This window comes from Mirounga leonina, unplaced genomic scaffold (genome assembly GCF_011800145.1).
Source record: "Mirounga leonina isolate KUSES-001 unplaced genomic scaffold, KU_Mleo_1.0 Mir_170, whole genome shotgun sequence".
NCBI lineage: Eukaryota > Metazoa > Chordata > Mammalia > Carnivora > Phocidae > Mirounga > Mirounga leonina.
This window is the reverse complement of record NW_023270433.1, coordinates 45,100,501-45,121,353: the sequence shown is the minus strand read 5'-3', so window position 1 is coordinate 45,121,353 and position 20,853 is coordinate 45,100,501. Positions and strand designations below refer to the sequence as shown.

Here is a 20,853-nt window from a genome sequence, read left to right as displayed (position 1 = left end):
ACTCATCAAATATCAAACAACCTATAACCCTCCATGACTGCATTTCAAAGAAATGGGTATTTTTTTTCCTACAAGCTGCATGCTACCTCTCTTGGGTAAGTGTTCTTAGAGAACACTTAAAGGAGCAAGGTAAAATAAAGAAATCTTTAGAAATCTGCAAGGAAAAAAATTGAAACAATTCGATATGCATTTTATTATAATTAACAAATTTATCTAAAACTGAGAAAGGAGTTCTCAGATTTTCTAATAAAGCATAACTGTTCCAGTCTGTAGAATATTAGCTGTGGGTCATTTTCCATAGCAAAACTCTTATGGGATTAACCTTTGCCCCGCATTTATGAAAACAATGAGTGGCAAGATGAGAGTGGCCAAGGCCAATTAAAACAAATCACTATTCAAAAGTTAGGGTATGTGTAGAAACTATATGAACCCCGAATAGGAGATATGGATTTAACTCATTGGGATGGCATGTGAAATATAAAGTGTTCATTGACTGAAATTAGCAGGATTTAGCAAGGACAACAAACACTCCTCACTTAATTGCACATTTATTTCCATGTTCAGGTGGCAAGAATGAGCTCCTAAGCCAACATTCAAGTGAACAGCTGCAGTAAGCTGTGTGTGCTGAAAATTACAGCATCTCTCAGCTATAGGACCATCTGCTCAGAATAAAATGATACTAATGTGCTATATTTTACAAATAATGCATATTCCATTGATAGGCTCAACACAACTGTTCACAGAATGCAAACTCTTTCAACAGTTACTGGGCAAATAATTTTCATCCAGTTCACAATTTCAACAATTTTTTTTTTGAGCATCAGGAATTGTAAATAACTTCAAAATTTAGTAACCAAAAAAATACATAGTAAACAGAATGTAAAGAATTACGGTAACTTAGTATTCAGACCATACCAAAACTTTTTTGTTTTTTTTTTTAAAAAAAAGCTTGTCACTCTTTTGAGTCTGCACTAAATCCTAATTTAGATAATAAAAAGTTACATACAAAACCATGGTTCTGATGCTACATAGACCACTATGGTTAAAATTGCAATGTGCTTTAAGTCGTAATGATGGCCATACCACAATAGGTTAAATGTAAGAATAATTAGTATGCCCAATGAAAAGTTCAAGTGTTTGGTATGGCCTCAGCACTCCTGCAACATGCTAAAAAAAAGTAGCCTACAGAATTTAAGAAAAATCCCACAGACCCCAGTCCAAGGCTCTGCTGCCCACGAACCACTTCTAAGCAGAGAAGCCACATCACACAGTCTGACTGCCATGTTAGTTTGGAGTTGCCGTCTGCAATATGGACACAAAAAGTACCGTATGTTAGATGAGCAAGATAATGCAACAAATCAGTTTGTACAAAATTTACAGTGATTGTATTGATATTCCCAGCACGTCCATGCAGTGTGGCTTAATTGAATTTGAGGCAATTCCAATCTAATCTTTCCAAATTCATTTTAACATGTAGTTTTCTTGCACAAATTAAGCATTTTTAATTAAGAGCCTGATTTTCAAACAGTATTAACTAGTTACCTTGACATCTATCCTGAAGAACTACCTTAAACCACATCTCAAAAAAATTTTTAAATAATAAAACGAAGCAAAAACACTGCATGCTGTCCTGTCTCTTAAGGATGTGGGAGAAGGAAGGAAATGTGAATGAAATTTATAGTGAGAAAAGGCAGTCATGCAATTCGTAAGTGAATGCTTTACATAAAAGCATTCTTTCCCCAAAATATCAGAAAGGCATTAAGGGAAACTATATTTGCCCACACTGTTACATTATACTATAAATGATCCTTAATCCTGGGACTTAAAATTAAAAGTGAATCGAAACCCTGTGAGGTTATTCTGCCACTACCGTCCAACTGATCTCTAACAGTTTCACTGAGAATTGTTCACATAGACTAAGAGGCAGTAAACCAGCATCTTTCAATTGAAATAATTGGACCAATAAATAGGATTGCGTGGAGTAATGCTTATATAGGATGTCAGCTTTGTCCCTGAACGAAATCAAGTGAATGTTTTTTAATATGTAAATTGTAAACGCAGCACGATTTGAAATTAGTGCTGCGATGAGGCCTCCAATATAGTTAATGAGCCATTTACCACTTATTACAACTTGCCCAAATACTAAACAGAGCCACAATATTGGCACAAAAGCCAAAGTTTACATTTTAGCCATATATGCAGATCCTTTAAATGGTCAACAGAATATTCAGAAAAACTCAAGTCTCTGAAAATAGACAATGAGTAACAAAAGAGGGCCAAAAACATCTTTTACTTGGGTATTTATGATTATAAAAATTTCATCCTTAGAGTTAAACCTGGCTCTAAGCGATATACTCTTGACGTGAGTGATGACATTAATTAACACGTAACAATGGATTCCATTTTCTGGCATCTACCAAAAGGGTTTAACATACTCTTTACAGGATGCCATGAAAATGTTTTATACTTCTTCCCTTCTCCCACTGTTACCAGATAATTCAGTCTGAGTCTATGTTTTTTATTTTTTTTTTAAAAAGAACTACTTATAGTTGAACTAAACCTGTGAAAAAATAAAGTGCTTTTATATCCATGAAATATTTTGACAAGAACCTAATTGTGATTAGACCACATGGGTAGAACAGGTAGGACCACACCCAAGAGGTTAAACCAAGCTTAAACTCTATGTCCTGAATACCCTCGGGAATTGGATCTGAACATTTTTCACTACATAAAATCACAGATTCACATTTAATGGCCTCAGTCCCTTCTATTCCATAGGAGGCGACGCTAATAAGCTAATCTATCGACACCCCTCTTTCTGAAAGCCCCAGGGATGTGAACAATCACTTTATTGCACCAACTAGCTAGAAAGGCTGTGTATGGAAAATGATTCTACTGCACTTTTACATTTCAAGCACCCCAGACAGTTTCTCTGCTTGAGGCAGACACATACCTTTATGGAAAGTTATAAATAAGCTGCTCACATGGCCCTTACCTTTATGCTGGCCAACAATTCAGTTACTAAAAATGTAAAAAGCTACTCCCCTTCACTTAAGGACAGGAGATTCTGCTCTCCTCAATCTACCACAGACAACCGGCCTGCACTATTTATACATTCTATTGGCTCTGAAACTCTTTGGCGGGGGGGGGGGGGGGCAGCAACACAGAACCATTCATTTTAAAGCTTAAAAAATGTTTCAATATATGTTCACATCTTAATTTAGACATCAATTGTGCCAATTAAGACTGCTTTTTCTCCTGTTATTCTCCATGTAGTAATTTATGAAAGGCACTTCGGCATAGATCAATCTAGAATATGCTAAACTTTCCCTGGGCTCCAAGAGATACAAGTGGTAATGATGAAGTGTTAGTTTGGTGGAACCATGATTTTACCTGGGAGAAACACACACACACACACACACACACAGGACACACGCCCTCTGTGTCTTCACACTCACACAGTTTACTTCCAAAACTCCATAAAGGCTTTTTAAGTTGACTTTTTTTTCCCCTTTTTTACTTAAATGGCCCACTGTGTACTTTAACTTCTAAAGTTTCTTACAATAGTGGATTTTAGGAAACCATCGCTATTGTTTGATTTCTCCTATCTAGGACTGACAATTTTCTGGTCACATGAGAAAAAACCAAAGTCCCTATTTTTCAAACCTCCTAATACAGAGTTCTGAAAACTAAGGTTCATCAGTTTCCTTCCTATTTTCAACCTCTTACAGACAGCCACCAAACAAGACAGACTGCTCATCAAAAACATCCTAAATATATTGAGAATTCTCATTAAGTACAATGTCTGCAAGGGGTGGGGGTGGGGGGGAAGGTCTCCAAGACCTAGATCCCACCTGATCTGGGAACAGACCTTTGCAGGTTAAAGTCAGAGTAGGACCACTGAGAGACCACTGCATATCCCCTGGTGAGGCCTGTCCAACTGCATGGACTTCTCCATTGTCATGGTCACCATCCCAATCTGGACCCTCATGCTTCATCATCGGAACCACTGAACTATAGCCTTCCCAAAGGCCCCCTCATCATCCTAATCCACACTAATACTACTACTCCCTAATGGATTTTCCTAAACACGCAATAGCTCCCTGCTGTCTACCAAATTAAGTACAAACTACTTGGTATAAACAGTATAAGCATCTGGGACCCTCTACAACTTCTTTTACCAGCCCACATATTCAAGCACCTAAAAAATCTGAACCACTCCTTGTCCCTCAAACAGTTGCAGTACTTGCAAAGCCATACATTCTCTGGCTTTGCTCATGCAATTCCATCTGCCTGGAAGGCCCCCAGCCATACCCACCACATATCTACATCCCTGGTTGTATAAACTAAGCATTTGAAAACACACCTAAGGACAAAAAGTTTCTTTTTTAAAAAGCTGGGCATGAAAGGGCAGTGACCTCCCTAAATGCATGCAAACTTAGTAGATTTTTTCTATCCCACCTCAAGTATTTCAAACCAGAGATAATTATGAAAGCATATTTTCAATTTTGGGCACACTCCATAAGCCACCCTTACCCACTAAAATCCAAATTCTTGTTAAACAGCATAACAAAGAGAAACTATCTTGACTGATCCCTTGTGTACTTTCAAGTATTTCAAGAGGCTATCATGCTAAATTGCCAACTACAAAAAAGCTGGATGCCGAGACAAAAACATGGTATAAATGTGCTCCAACCTCTGGCCAGCAAGGTTACAGGGTTGTTGCTTCTGGAATTTGGGTCTAATTTGAGGAAGATGGCAGAAGCACAGGTAGATGTAGAAAAAAAAAAATTAAACAGATTTTATAACACAAAGATGTTTAAAAATGCATCATAACTAAGTTATAGATCTCAAGCAGTTTTAATTTTGATACAGAGTTTAAGCAAATATAAAAGGAATACAGACTAGAAAGTTTAAGCAAATATAAAAGGCAACATCTCTAAAAAGAACCTTGGCCAGGTCAAGGGCGAGCATTTCTCTCACACTTTGAAAGTGACTTTGGTCTGGACACTTCCTTGCAAGCTAGTGGGCTCTCAATACCTTGAGTAGCGGAGCACCAGGACAGAATCAGGACAGTGCAAAGTCTTTCCTCTGACCACAAACCTCTCTAAAAACCAAGTTACAAGGTGACAGAAGGCATTTGTCTCTAAAGTTTAAGAGGACAAACTACCAAAATAAAGACAAACTTCGGCCCAAAAGCATTTTCCTTTGGGGAATCCAAGGCAGGGAACTAAAGCACTGAAAATAATCAGCAGAGTAATGAGAACTTATAGATGAGAGTTGGGTAAGCAGCTGATGGGGCTATCTACCTAGCAGACACCATTCCCACATAATAATTTTTTATCTTTTCACTAAAATGGCATTTTCAGGATGTATTTCAGCTTTACTGAATTAAGCAACAGAGGAACTCAACCAAGCACTAAAATTATGGGGCTGATGTGTCAACTACAGCCATCAGTTTGTTTTCTTTAAACCTCTTCTCTTCACTTTCCTTTGTCCTTCCTAAAATAATAAAGGTTTGTGGTTTTAAACCTCATGTGATTTCCTCAATCCTAGAATCCCTGTCAATTCCCCACCTCACCCCATAACCATTTTAGCTGCCTCACAGGCTCTATGGATTCCTCAGCCTTGTCAAGCTCAGAATTTTGGCCTTGGGGCTAACAAAGGGTCCAAGAGCTGCCAGAGACAATACAATGGACAGCTGCAGGAGTCACAGGGAGAATGTTCTTTGGCAGTGAACACCAACATTTCTCAGTGTCTTGGCCCTTTATGACTCCTACAGACAAACTACAGAGTCCTTCCGACACCACTCTTTCTGAGGTTTTGTAGTTCTAAGAGCTGGCAGGATTAAAACCTTTGAGGTTAGCGAGTAAAGCTAATGAATTTAGGAGTCCCAAGTCCTTCCCTTCAATCTACGTCCGTTTCAGGCATCCATGCTGGGCAAGAGAAAAGCAAAGCTCTGGTGAGAAAGATTTGCTTAAGCTTCACACATTGTTCATTCATTCAGTCATTCATCCATCAAACACTCATACGCAACTCCCATAACCTAAGGACTGTCCTAAGTACTTGAGATACAGTAATGAAGATGAATCCTGGAATGTACATTTGCAAAAGGGGCTGTGTGCAGCAGACCACACATGAACATACATAAGAAAATAGTGTAACAGCTATAAAGAAGTGAGCTTTGGAAAAAAAGAAAATTTAGAGCCGAGCTGGGGTTGAGAATGTAGAGAGGGGCAGTTTCCAATATTAAAAAGTAGGCATCCTGAAGAAGGTGAACTCTGAGCAAGGTTTGGAAGAGATATAAACTAGCCACTGTGGGGGGGTAATAGCTCACCTGGATGCCCAAATCCTAATCTCTGCAATCTGTGAATATGTTGTTACATGACAAGGGGGATTTAAATTGCAGAGAGAATTAAAGCTGCTATTCAAATGACTCCAAGATGGGGAGATTATTCTAATTACCGAGGTAGGGCCAGTGTAAGCAGAAGAGTTGTCTTAATTTTAAGAGGAAGGCTGGAGAGTGTCAGAGTAACGGAGCATGAAAAAGAATCAACTGGCTTTGAAGATGGGGGACAGCCACCAACCAAAGTGTGTGCAGCCTCAAAAAGCTGGAAAAGGCAAGGAAAACATTCTCCCCTACAGACTCCAAAAGGAATGCAGTCCTGCCAACACCTTGATCAAAGTCCAGTGAGACCCACACTTCAGGGGGCTCTGACCTTCAAAAGTGGAAAATAATAAATTCACATTGTTTTAAGCGCCAAGATTATGGTTATTTGTTACAGATGTAGTAGTAAACAAATACGTCCCTAGGGGTATATCCAGAAGAGGCACATTCCAGGCAGAGAACATCCAGGATGAAACCAGAAGAAGTAAGAGGGAGAGGAGTCAAAGAGTTGTAGTAAGGCCAGGCCATATTGGGCCTTGGAGGTTTAGGGGAAAAGAAACATTTCTTTGACCCTCTTAGGGTCCCTGGCTGGGTCTGAAAATTAGACTAGCACAGACAGATTAACAGGAGAAAAACATACAAATCTTATTAAACTTTTACATGTACCTGGGAGCCTTCACAAGAAAATGAAGAACGAAAGCAGTGACCAGAGCAGGAAGCTTTTAAGAATAAATTTGTGAAGAACTGACAAGACAAAGGGGTTGGGGCTAGGGGTATTAAGTGATGAAGAAGTGACTGGGAAGAGAAGGTTTAGTTTAACAAGGTTCGTTTGTACTTTTTTCTCAGCCCCAAATTCCCTGTCTCTGGTGGTAAGAACGTCTTCCTTCTTCCCAGTACTGTGTGGGTATCTTTCACATATAGTTTTAGAACCTGTTTCAGGGGAAAAGGGGGTGGTGGGCAGGGTGACCTTTCTGCTTCTGTTTCTCAAACTCCTTCAACTTAAGATATTCAATATGCCAATGTGCCATATTTTGAGGTAGTGTGTCCTGGACCCCATCAGGGGCCACCATAAGATTTTCAGCAAAACAACAGCATGTGGCTGTTGTAAAAATAAATCACATATGATTGTTATGGGAGGACTCTGCAACTTTGGAAACAGGAAAGACCTATCAACAAACAATTGCAATAACCCTGATATAGAAAGCCAGGAACTCCAACCAGGTTGACACCAGAGAAGAGGATATACCCAGAAGAAAACACGATGTTACTAATGTGCTACTTTAATTATATCATTAAACTGTTTAAATCCATGATCAAGAAATCAGTTTTGATTCTAACTTCTCACAGGCTCACCAACCATCAATGCCATTTACTAAGACCTGGGCACTGGGGCACCTGGGTGGCTCAGTCGTTAGGCTTCTGCCTTCAGCTCGGGTCATGATCTCAGGGTCCTGGGATCGAGCCCCACCTCGGGCTCCCTGCTCGGCGGGAAGCCTGCTTCTCCCTCTCCCACTCCCCCTGCTTGTGTTCCTGCTCTTCTTAACTCTCTCTCTCTGTCAAATAAATAAATAAAATCTTAAAAAAAAAAAAAAAAGACCTGGGCACTAAGAATATAAGATAATTAAGCAAAGGAATGGCTTTCTATAGAAAGTTGTCTTAAGGGGTTAGCAGGAGGGAGTTCTCCACAAGGAAATCCAACACATGAAAACTGAGTTTATGAATATTAAATCAAGAGTTATTCATTTTATGTATGGATTCATTATAGAAGAATTCAGTGATTTAATATGTTTTAAAAAAAAGTTAAAAAATGGGAGTCACTTGTACTATGCCTCACATCAGCAAACCAAGACTTGATTCTTAACCTAATGGCAGTTTCAAATCCCAGGAATACAACCTTATAACTAGTAAATGTGGAGTTGTCTGGCCAGCACTAGTAAGGTAATCCATCTAATAGACCCCTTCTGTCCCCCACAAAAAGATGAGGTAATCCACTTTCTTCCTTGTCCCTGCCCCCTTCCTATATGACTCCCACTTTGTTCACTCTTTGGAGCTCCTTTCTGTTTGCCAGATAGGATACTGCCCAATTCTGGAATTGCTGAATAAAGCCAGTAAGATCTTTGAAGTTTATTCAGTTGAATTTTGTTTTTGTTTGTTTTGATTTGGTGGCAGTGACAAGATCTGAAGTGAACTTCTGATGACATCCAGGGCAACAAAAACACAGGAGTAGTACTTGGGGAACCCTTAAGTTCTAGGTCTTTGTCACCATTCCCAACGGCCATGGTTAAGTTCCTTTTACTTTCGACCACCATCCTCTGCCTGCATCAAGCTCCCAACCTAACTGGGTTTCTAGATGAAGGCAGGTCAGCTTTTGCTAGCAGGAATACAAGCCCCTTGCCCTTGGGTCAGTCCACAATTTCCCTTTTTGGAAACCCAGTCCAGTACACACTTCTCATTTTTTTTTTTAAAGATTTTATTTATTTATTTGAGAGAGAGAATGAGAGAGAGAGAGCACATGAGAGGGGGGAGGGTCAGAGGGAGAAGCAGACTCCCCGCCGAGCAGGGAGCCCGATGCGGTACTCGATCTCAGGACTCCAGGATCATGACCTGAGCCCAAGGCAGTTGCTTAAACAACTGAGCCACCCAGGCGCCCCCACTTCTCATTCTTAAAGTCTGCTGGTTCAGTCTGTTCCCCAGTTCCAGGTTGGGAACTGCTGATTGTGCACACACGGCCTTCTCTCGGCCAGTCTGCAGTAACATCTCTTGGTTACTGCCAGTGTGTTAAGGTGCACATTTGTCTTGTGTTTGTGTAGATAAAGGCTACTGTAATGGAAATCTCGGGGTGGGGGGGGGAGGCCACAAAAATTGCTGGGTACAGGTAAAGCATTTAAAAGCTGTCAGAGCACTCACCACCTAACTCAAAGACTCTTATGTTAGGATAAGCTAAGTAACAAGTTAAGTAACAGGTTGGATTAATACTAAAGTCACCTGCCAACCTCAAGAAACTTTCCATGCAATGAGGTACACTGTAAAACATCACCAAATTCCCAACTCAGATGCACATCCCTTCCAGCTATCAGTCTGGCTCCAAGAGATCCAAAGGTTTAGCTAAAAAATAAATTAAATAAATAAAATTAGAAAATTTAAAAAATTTAAAAATTTAAAACTAAATAATAAAGAGAATCCTTAAATTCTAAAAAGGTAAGCCAACCACAATCCAGCATACCTGCTTATTTTAAGGTCTAAGAACTAAGATCCCAGAAGCTGTAAATATCTACATAAACAACAAAATCTTACTAAAAATAACCTAGAATTAGAGAAGCTCATTGTGTTATGTCCTGAGAACTTAGCTTGGTAACCATCAGGTTACGGGTCCCAAAGTACTACTACAGGGCAGAAAAACGGGGTGCACCCCATTTGAGGTAGATATGGCTGGACAGAAATGTGAGTTGCACTCCACTTGTGGTTAAGGGTCCTACCAAACTGCTGCCAGTCCCATCAGGGAAATTACAGTGGCCATTATGAGAAATGTTCCAATTAGTAAAATCACTTAAGACGTGCACTAAAACATAAGGGCTCCCAGATTACGCAAACATAATGGGATACCTATTTTAACTGATATGCAGAAGCCTCCAAAAGGTTTCAAGATTTCAAAATAGCTTCACTCCCTGTAAAAGGCTAATGACAAAGACATAAAAGATGCCTAAAACAAAAGACTATAAGATGAATTCCAACTCCTACTGCTCCCCTGTATCCTTCATTATTCAAGTACTCATTCTAGTAATCCTGTCTAAATGGTCTTTCTACTCTAAAAAGGTTACGAGACCATTAAAAAAAAAAAAAAAAACCTGCCAAGTTAATGGACAAACTTCAGGAAGATAATTCTTATCAAAACAACAGAAGAGGAAAAGTCAATTAAAACTTAAGACAAAATGTAAAATTCTTTTAAATGTCTTCTCCACAAATATTAGTAAAAAAGCTTTCACCATCTAAGCAAGTAATCTCAATTTATCCCACCTACCAGAACAACTTAGATCCAACTTCTTTCATAATTAGGGAGTTTTTTATTATTATATCTGACTTACAGCAGTAATTTTAAAATAGAAGCTATATGATTTGTTTGCATCTGTTTGTGTGTCTACATGTTCATATGTGTCTACACATGTTATACATGTGTAGTATTTTCTACCTCCAGATGGTATTGCCAAAAATTAATTTGTAAAAGAACTCTATGTAACTGACTTTAAGAAAACAAAGTGCTGATATGAATTAAAGTGTTCCTAAAATTCTCAGAAACCTAACAGAAACTAACCCAAATACTTTTCTAGTTCATGTGGATGTAGGAAAATATTCAGTATTATAGCTAAATTTGTAGGTCTAATTAAAATGAACATACCTTTAGAGTTACCAACACTGAATATAATGCAGATATACAACTTTTATTCTACCTGGATTTATCAGTCAAATAAGTTCATGTTTTCTGTTATAAAACTTGTCAGCAAGAAAAATAACTTGGTATGATGAAATTTTCATAAAGTAATCTAAACATAATTATTGAGAACAAGTAAATTAAATAGATGGGTAAGCAAGATAAAAGTTTTTGGTAAATTTTTTAATAGTCTCCCCAAATTTTCTTGGTAACCTGAAATCTTACAGTTTTGCTAAGTTAAATTAAATGATGAAGTCATTAAATATCAAAATCATTTCCAAATATGATAAAACACAAGAACATTAATTACTAAAAATGGGCTTATCCATTTTTGGCTTCCTTTACAGAGGAACTAGAGATATTTTGGGTCTATTAGTAAACACGTTTTGTGCCATGCTGAGAAATTTACTATGAGAAACATATGTTTCCAAAAATTATAAAAAGTATTTATAAATTTGCCAAGCCACAGAATGCTAATGCTAAAAGACAATTCACAGTTGTGTACTTCTTTATTTTTACTAGAAATTAAGGTTTTTAAGCATTAAGAATTCTAACATACATAATTAAAATGACTAGAAATCGTAAGAGAAACAACTATGTATTCAAGGAAAGGAGAATATGGATTTTGTTTGTTTGTTCTGGCTAGAAAAGACATGAGGTTTGAAGACGGATTTCTGTTAAGGAAAAATGAAATATATTTTCCCAAAGTAAAATTGGTTATTTCATAAATGGAAAAGGGGAAAATAAAGGACAAATTAAATAGAAAGTTGGGAAGAGAGAAAGAGAATCTTACCTTGTTTGGATCGGTTGGTTAAAAGTAAATGAATTTATTATAAGGATTATAAAAGTAATCTTTAAAATCAGTAGTGTACTTATGTAAAATTAGTACTCAAATTTCCTTCATCTGCTAAAAAGACAAAGTTTTCTTGGGACTACTAGTCTGCTCCTGATAAGAAATTGTGATAAGTTTTTCTTTACCTTTTAAGCACTCTCCCTGGAAAACAAAGATTTTGTGTCTTGTCAGAATAATTCTCTGTGTTTCATGTCATTTTTATCAGGTCTTTGATTATTTTTGAAATCTGTCTTCCATATTAAAAGAGCTAAGGGTTTGTTTTGTTTTGTTTTTTTACAACTATTTAACTTTCTTCATTTGCATTCAAAATCTTTAATCATGGGCACCTTGGGTGGCTCAGTCGTTAAGCATCTGCCTTCGGCTCAGGTCATGATCCCACAGTCCTTGGATCGAGTTCCCCATCAGGCTCCTTGCTCCGCGGGAAGCCTGCTTCTCCCTCTCCCACTCGCCCTGCTTGTGTTCCCTCTCTGGCTATGTCTCTGTCAAATAAATAAAATCTTTAAAAAAAAAAAAAAAACTTTAATCGTTACTACGGTTAAATGGATAAGTATTGTTTCAAAATGACCTATGATCTACTTGACCAAGTGTTTTCAATTAACCTTGATAGTTTTGATAAACTTCACAAAATCAAATTCTAAATGAGGTCTTTTTGACCTCAAACTAACTTGGAATTTTTCAGAGGGTCCCTGAAACATCTCAAAAGATAAGACTTCTTCTCCTTACAAAAAGGGAGATGTTAGACTTACGTGATAAAATTACATGGGAAGCACAGTCAAGAATACTAAGCCTTTTATTTTTTTAAGGTTTTGTTTATTTGTCAGAGAGAGAGAGAGCACAAGCAGGGGGAGGGGCAGGCAGAGGGAGAAGCAGGCTCCCCACTGAGCAAGGAGCCTGATGGGGAACTCTGTCCCAGGGTCCTGGGATAATGACCTGGGCCAAAGGCAGACACTCAACCGACTGAGCCACCCAGGAGTCCCAAATACTAAGCTTTTTTACGTTGTATTTGTATAGACAGATATATGTTAGAAGGACTCCAGAAATTGTATGAAACCACAAGAAATCTGATATATGCTGGTATATTGTTATCAGTCATAATTCCAGTTGTTATCTTAACGTGTTGTATATTACAAAAATGACCAAACTTCCTTGACAATTCCATTATGATGAACACTCAGCAGATCTTTTAAACATGAAATCATTTTTAAGCCTTTTGTCCTTTGCAGAGTTACTGTTTTATGACTTATAGCAATTTGGTAAAGCATACCTTTGCAAACACGGGGCAAACATTTAGTTTTTCTCCCTACCAAATCCCTCCAAAATCCAGAAACTCTTAAGTATTTGTTTCATGGCAATATAGATATTTACATAAATTCAGTAAGAATCTGTTCTTCTTGCACCAGGATACAACGGGTAACACTAACCAAATTACCAAAGCTTTGAGTGGAATGGTATTACAGTAGGGAAAGATGTGATGAGAAGTCCTTAGCTTGGCTTCCTGGTCTCCAGGTTTTTCAGAGTTCAATGTAAGATTCCTTATGAAAAGTTCCAGCAAAGGCATCTTAAGAAGAGTTTATATGGCCAACCACTCTTCTTGCTGCACTTATGTCCAACCAAGTTTTAACACAAACAAATGAGTTTTACTGTGATTACCTTTGGGGGAAAAAAATGGGGGTAACTACAGAGAAATTTTGTTTACACCTTTGTTGATATTAAATTCTAATCCCATTGTCTTTGAGGTTACGTACCTGTAGAAGGGAGGGACTGGGTCCTAAGTTATTCTAGTTTCCTACAATATTTGGCTATGACTCCCCAAACCAATGTTTCAAATTTTCTCCCACCTTTCTGATTTGGAATTACTAAGGCAAAGACTGCCCCTAAAATCTCCTTGAAGGAACTATACCAGATCCTCCTCACTACCCAGATAGCTGCCAAACTTCAGAGACTAAAACCTCAGGCGCACATTTCACAGCTAAAGGCTTCGCCTGACATCTGTGGTCCTGTACAAACGCTGGAGACCTTCAAATAAAATTGCCGAGGAAGAGAAGTAGCTGACATCAATGCAGACTGCTTCCTCCCAAGACACTGAATCAAGACTTCATACTTTAAATAAACATGAAACCCTTTCGTCTTCTCTTTCTTTGCTTCACCATAGCATTGGGCTGGACAGATAACACCATCATCTGTATGTCCCAGGCCACTGCTAAGAGGGGTAACCTCTCAGACTGCTGGATTTATCATCAAAAACGCCAATCTGCCCATGGTTCTGGAGACCCTCCAGGTCCATTTCCCAGTCTCTGGTTAGCTACCCCAAACGCAGAGAACCTTGCATCCAGGCTCTGTATGAAGAAAGGAACATAAGGCAAGGCTAATCAGAATAAAACCATCTATGTGGTCTGCAGACTCTAAAAATGTATAGGCCTCCATGACTGTCACTTTCCTATCCAAGGCCAGACTCAAATGGAAATTATCAGGAGGCATTCATGATTCAAAACTAGCTTCCACTGGCAGATCAATGCTCCCCTGGCTAGAAGTAAATGAAAATGAGGATATATGGTCAGGGCCCTTCCCTTAACTCTTGAAAGTATTGCAGAATCTGCTGCTAAAACAATTAAGTACCCAACAATTAGACTCTCTGGACAAAGACATTCTTGATACTAAGACAGCCTTTAATTCTCTTTCAGCTCAACAAGGAGATGTCTGTGCTGTGACCAAAACCACCTACTAACCTTGGATTAACACCTCCTGGGAAGTTCAAACTCAGTGACATAAGATCATCCTATAAGCGAGTCCCTAGACTTAGAAAGGCGAATCCTTCAATGTGGTCTCTCTGACTTACTTGAGTTTGATTGCTTTGCGTCTTGGAGACCATGGCTGCAAAGTACATTCCAAACATGGGAATTATCCTGCTTATAATAATCATAGTTACCTCCCTAGCAGGCTATATTCTCCAAGAAGCTATAAATGCATGTCCACAGCTGCTAAGCATGAAGTAAATGATCTCCCTAAAACTGAACGGTCAAAAAAGTAACCAAGAGAATGACCAACTTAAAAATTGTGAATCTGGGGGCGCCTGGGTGGCTCAGTTGGTTAAGCGACTGCCTTCAGCTCAGGTCATGATCCTGGAGTCCCGGGATCGAGTCCCGCATCGGGCTCCCTGCTCGGCAGGGAGTCTGCTTCTCCCTCTGACCCTCCCCCCTCTCATGTGCTCTCTCTCTCTCATTCTCTCTCTCAAATAAATAAAATCTTTAAAAAAAAAAATTGTGAATCTGAAGTAATGATCTCTAACATCACAGAGATTAAGAAAATATCATTATGGCCTATGAATACCACACAGAGGATCAACAAAAACTTAGAGAACTTCAGAGTAGTAGCTGGGAGTGGTGATAATGCCTTGAATTTTTATCACATCTTTCATTTAAACTGAGAGTCTGATCAAAAGGGGGGCACTGTTAAAAGAGAAAAAACAGGTCCAAAATGGAGTTACTTGTGCTAAGTAAGCTCCACGTCAGCAAACCAAGACTTAATAGCTAACCTAAATTATAGTTTCAACCCCTCCCGGGAATGTAAGCTTGAACTAGTAAATCTGGAATTTCCTGGTCAGCAGTAGTGAGGTAATCTGCCTAATCGACCTAGTCTGTCCCCCAAAGAAAGATGGAGTAATTCACTCTTTCCTTATCCTTATACCTTCCGCCTATAAAAGTCTCCCATTTTGTTCAGTTCTTTGGAGCTCCTTTCTACCTGCTAGACAGGATGCTGCCCAATTCATAAATAACCGAATAAAGCCAAGAAGGTCTTTAAAGTTTACTTGGTTGCTTTTTTTTTTTTTTTTTGGCAAACAGTAATTGTAAAATTTTTAAAAATCAGAGTAACTTAAAAGATGCTTTTACTAAACAGAGTCAGTAAATCAGAAATTGATTTGTAACCTTTGAGAACCTACTTAAAGCTATCAGAATTCAAAATAAGAAAATATCTCAATGTTCCTCCCAAAAGTTAAAAAAAAAAATACATGAAGGTAATGAGAATAAATTACATTTTGTGCAATGGAAGTAAGTTTTTCAGTCTACATTCTTCAAAAGAGCCATTTATACACCTCCAAAACAGTGAAAGTTAAGCCAGGGATTAACTCAGTCCTGGTTATAAGTTGGAATACACTACCTTCTAGTGATGAATCATTCCAACCTCATTCTTTCATTCCAACCTCAGTGGGACTAATTAATTTCCATGCCATTATTTGGCTATAGAACCTAAAAAGAGTTATGATCATAATAAGAATAAAATCAACTACTCCCACAGTTTTGTAGCAGAGTTCTTGTTTAGTATAGGCAGATAAATTTGAATTGCTAAATTAGGACAGTTAACATAGTAATCAACATAGAAATTGGATTAACTTCACATTCTTCCACTAAAGTCACAGCTAAAGGGAACCCCCTCAGGGTAGTAACAAATTGTGAAAGGCTGATTGGAAATCCTCAAATTAATCCCAGTAGTTGAGGGTTTTCATTAGGCAGGTTAAAAACATAGCTCCACTGTAGGATACAGACACTAAAATAGTCATATTCAAGCTCCAAAAGAGAAACTATGCCTAGTCTTAAAGGGACTATAAGACAAGGAAGGTTTATGGTCACAAACATTTTTAGCTCACAAGTGTTATTATATTAAGGGCCACAATACTCCATCTTGCCACTAAGGTTAGCATTTTACTCTTCACTGTCATTTAGCCAGACTTAGGACAGAAAGCCAAAAACTGTAGTGTTTAATCCCTAGTGGCTAATACCAAAATGTCAACAAAACAAGGTATATTTCCTAATAATGTTGCGAGGCTACAAATATTTTTCCAACTTCAGAGAAACTGAAAACAAAGAGCGACTACCTGTGGACACAGAAAAACTTGTAATTCGTTACTGTGCTGTGGAGACTAGCAATGGACTCTCACCCTGCCCCCTGCAGGACTGTAGGAGTCTAAACCTTGATCAATACACACAGCCAAGCTTCCTTCCTCTCTGAAATGTAGATCATCTCACTGGTATTCGCCTATGAAATGTATTTTTCTTTTCAGCTGATGTTTAAAGTACTGACATTCCCAAGAGATGTACACTTTTGATTTAGAAACACGACTATGAATTATTTAGTATGGAAAGTTGGAGCATCTTAAAAAACAAGACTCACACTAAGAAAGATACTTTATTTCCTTTGGTCCACCTCTTCCCCTTCCTCCCTAAAAGACAATTTTCTTTAAAAGCTACATACCAGCTGGAAAAAAAACAACAACAACAAAAAACAAAAACACAAAAAAACCCACCTAGGGACATCTGTGGCTTCTTACGGTAATTAAACTCCTAGTTATTTGCAACACTTCTAGAGGGGATATAAAGGGGAGGCAGAAGGGGAGAGCAAGAACTGACGTTCAGTTAATCAAGGAAATTTCTGGTTAATCTCCTGCTTAAGATGTAAGAACTAATGCTTTAAGAAAGAAAAGAGAAAAGAAAGAAAAGAAAATTAATACTACACACTACAGATCAGGTAAGGCCTCTTTCTTAACCTCAGACGTTGTCTGCTTATTATATCCATAGTGGGCACATACACCCAATCCCAGATCTCAGATACCTCTCTAACAAAGAAAGGAGTCAAAGTGCTTAAGTTCCCTGTCAGTGACTGTCACTTCAACTTTAGATTTCCCTTTCACAAGTTACCTTACTATCACCAAAATAAAGCACATCTTAAATAAATGCTTAAGGATTTCTAAACAGTACATTGAGGCAAGTCCCCCCACTGCATAAATGAACAATGAGGCAGGTGTGCAAGCATATATGTGCATACAGAACCTACTTATGTATGTATGTATATACTGCCAAAGGTTAATGAGAAGTTGGGACGCCTGGGTGGCTCAGTCAGTTAAGCATCTGCCTTCGGCTCAGGTCATGATCCCAGGGTCCTGGGATCGAGTCCCACATCGGGCTTCTTGCTCAGCAAGGAGCCTTGCTTCTCCCTCTGCCTGCCTCTGTCTGTCTCTCTCTCTCTCTCTCTCTGATAAATAAAATCTTAAAAAAATATATTTGAAGAAAAAAGTTAATGAGAAGCAATATTGATCTCCTATAGGTTGAAAGGAGGTGCATAGGATACCACAGGCTACATTTTAACACAGAAAAATTCTGAAGACTCAAACTACAAAGACAGCTAGCCTTTAGATTATTTCCACTCTAGTAAGGGGGGGAGGGGTTACAAGGGTCTGTTTTCTTTTAAATCTTTAATTATATACATATTATTTAGTCACAGAGTATGGCAAAGCACTTTACAAATTCTGAGATGCCAAATGAATACTAAGGGCTAGTATCATTATTGTTAGACAAAGGAAGATGCCTCTTTTAAAATGTTACCATAGAAAATGTGTTTACCCGTTTCTTAAGGTTACCGTTTAGGCTCCCCTCCCCCCATGTCTATGGGCAACATAGTTTTGTTGGGAGCTTCTTAACATGAAAAGAGAACAGTGTGGACAAAAAGTGCAATATGCAGACTTTGCCCAACCATGACTGTCAGCTCCTGTGCAGGGACTCTGAAGCAGATGCTGTGTTAAACTACATTTAGCACACAGCCACAAATGGTGACTAAGGAGGATAAGAATTTTTACTTGACTTGCTGCAATTTTTAACCCCAGACCTCTAAAGACTACATTTAAATATACAGAGTGCCAATAGCCTAAATGTTTCGCATCAGAGTTACAGCCTTGTCTATTTTAATTTACCTTACTTTAAAAAGTGTACACACACACAAACATGCGTGCGCGCGAGTGCACATGCCTTCCATCCTCCCCAACTCCATCTTCTCATGCTCAGCTGCTCAGCCTCTTGGAATTTTAATATTTAAAATTAGAAACTGCTACCTCATTGTTCCTTTGACTAAGAACTCTAAGGATGACACAAGCATCTTCCACTTCAACACAAGAGAGAATGGGCATGCAGGAGTCTCAGCCATGAATGTACTCTAGAATTTAAATTGAATATGTGCACACTGAGATGGGTCACATGGTGCCACAGTTCCTACAGTCCACAGATCAAGGAAATGATCCACATACAACTGTATTGTCTCCTACCATCTTCCTCCTATCATGATTTTCAAAATGACCTGAATTTGAACATTCTTTTTCTAGGCCTGCCCTAACTTCGATTTTAAGAAGATATTTAATTTAAAACATAATAATAAAATTAACCAAGGCATTCTCCTAAACTCTCCCAGGATCTGGTTATCTTTTACTGTAGGAAAGAAGTTCAGATTATGAGTGCCTCTTATAGTAGAATTTAATAAATCCTACTACCAACAGAAGGTAGGGAAAAGTAGGAAAGGAAAATAAAGTAGCCATTTATTGATTCCTTATTCCAGGCAAGGCCTCAAGCTAGATATTTTACAAACAAAATCTCAATCTTCTTGTATACTATGAACTATATACATTATCTTTAATTTACAAATGAAGATTTCAAAACTTCAGGAGTCCATACAGCTATTAAGTAGAGAAACTGGGATTTGAAAGCAGTGCTGAGACTCCAACTGAAGAATCCTCACTGAGGTCTCTGCTTCCAGGCTTACCCCTTCTCCAATCCACCCTCCATTCCACAGCTACAATGGTCTACCTAAAAGGGTCACAGAATCCCATAACCATTTCTCTTTTCCAGGTCTTCAGCGACTCCCCACTGCCTACAAAGCAACATCTCAGCTCAGCAGTGAGACACCCAACCTGACCAGGTTCCCACCTAGCTCTCCATGGCATGCCCACCACTCCACCTCACACACAGGAGGCTCCAGCAAACTCCTGGCAGTTGCTCCCATGCCCAGGCTGCTGCCCACAGCCTCATTACCTTTCTTCTCTTGGTAATGGAAACATCCTCAGCACACGAAAAGGAGGCATAAGGTCTCCAGGAAGCCTTCTGTAAACCACCGAGTTGGGCCAGATACCGTGTGCTTCTCTTAGCCCATATACTCACCTTTACCTCCTCAGCAATAAACGTGAACAGAGATCCATAAAGAGGCAGAACACCAATGTCATCAAGTGCAATTCAAGATGGTAAGAAAAATTCCCGCGAATTTGTATGTGACTTTTCATGTGGTTTTACATTCCCTGCCAAGCAGAACTTTCCAATGCAACTCTATATACCTTGAGGAGCCAGTCAAGGTCACTACAGACTGTTAATAAAGAGGATGATAGACATAGCAGGCTGTCATGGCCCACACCACCAACACACACATACATATCCCTTTCCAAATACACCTACTAGCTCTTATAAGCTAAAGCTTCAAGTGGAATCTGCATTTTTTTTTTTTTAATTCGAAGTACAAACCTTTGTTAGAACAACCTAAGCCTCAAGGAATAAGTGAGAGGGGTAAAGACAGGGACTGTCAACACATCACAGTTTAAAATAAGCAAACCTTACCACCATTGTGGAAAACCAAGAGCATAACACAAGATAATACCTCTCTCCCCCAGCCCAGCCAAGGTCAGGTATATAGAATAGTATCGGGGGAGAGTAGAGAAGACACCCAGGGGCAGAAAAGCAACATCCCTGATTTACAGGGCATGACAGGCACACTGTGCTAGCCTGGAAAAACAAGGTGCACAAAATCTACTCATATCCCACCCCTCATGGAGTTTCTCCAAAACACACCTGCACCCAGAGGAGTCAAAGACTTGCAGGGCAGTCTTTAAGAATCCACAGCCAGGAATAATAGTCTCTCTGAATGACCTATGCTAAATACTGTGCTATCTAAGAAAAAGATACAAGGGGAAAGTCATTGCCATAGAAACTACCACCTCTAACTTAAACATCTGAACTTAGACACATATTTGAGCAAAAATGAAGCATTTTCCTTACTAATGTTTAACATGCCAGAGAGTTAATAGGAGATTATGCACAGCTACCTCATTTAAACAAACTGGATTTCTGCCTCATTATGAAAATTTGAAATTACAAAGAAACACAAGCTGAAGTTTTTCTGCTTTAGGATTGCTAAGAGCTTCTTCCTATCCATTTCTTGCTATAACTTTTTCCCATATAAAGAGCAAGTTTCGGGCGCCTGGGTGGCTCAGTTGGTTAAGCGACTGCCTTCAACTCAGGTCATGATCCTGGAGTCCAGGGATCAAGTACCGCATCGGGCTCCCTGCTCGGCGGGGAGTCTGCTTCTCCCTCTGACCCTCCTCCG

The 20,853-nt window shown here is 38.9% G+C and overlaps 1 protein-coding gene across 6 annotated transcripts in view; it reads right to left on the bottom strand.

The window, feature by feature from the left end:
- ELAVL2 (ELAV like RNA binding protein 2) overlaps positions 1 to 20,853 on the bottom strand; it is a 138,749-nt gene that overhangs the window by 66,094 nt on the left and 51,802 nt on the right. For 5 of the 6 annotated variants that reach the window (XM_035016536.1, XM_035016537.1, XM_035016538.1 and 2 more), the window contains exon 1: positions 1,212 to 1,283. The exons of the other annotated variant lie outside the window; for it this stretch is intronic. In XM_035016536.1, coding sequence (XP_034872427.1) covers positions 1,212 to 1,283 — 72 coding nt within the window. Of the gene's footprint in view, positions 1 to 1,211; positions 1,284 to 20,853 lie in introns of those variants that run through there. 6 annotated transcript variants of the gene reach the window in all.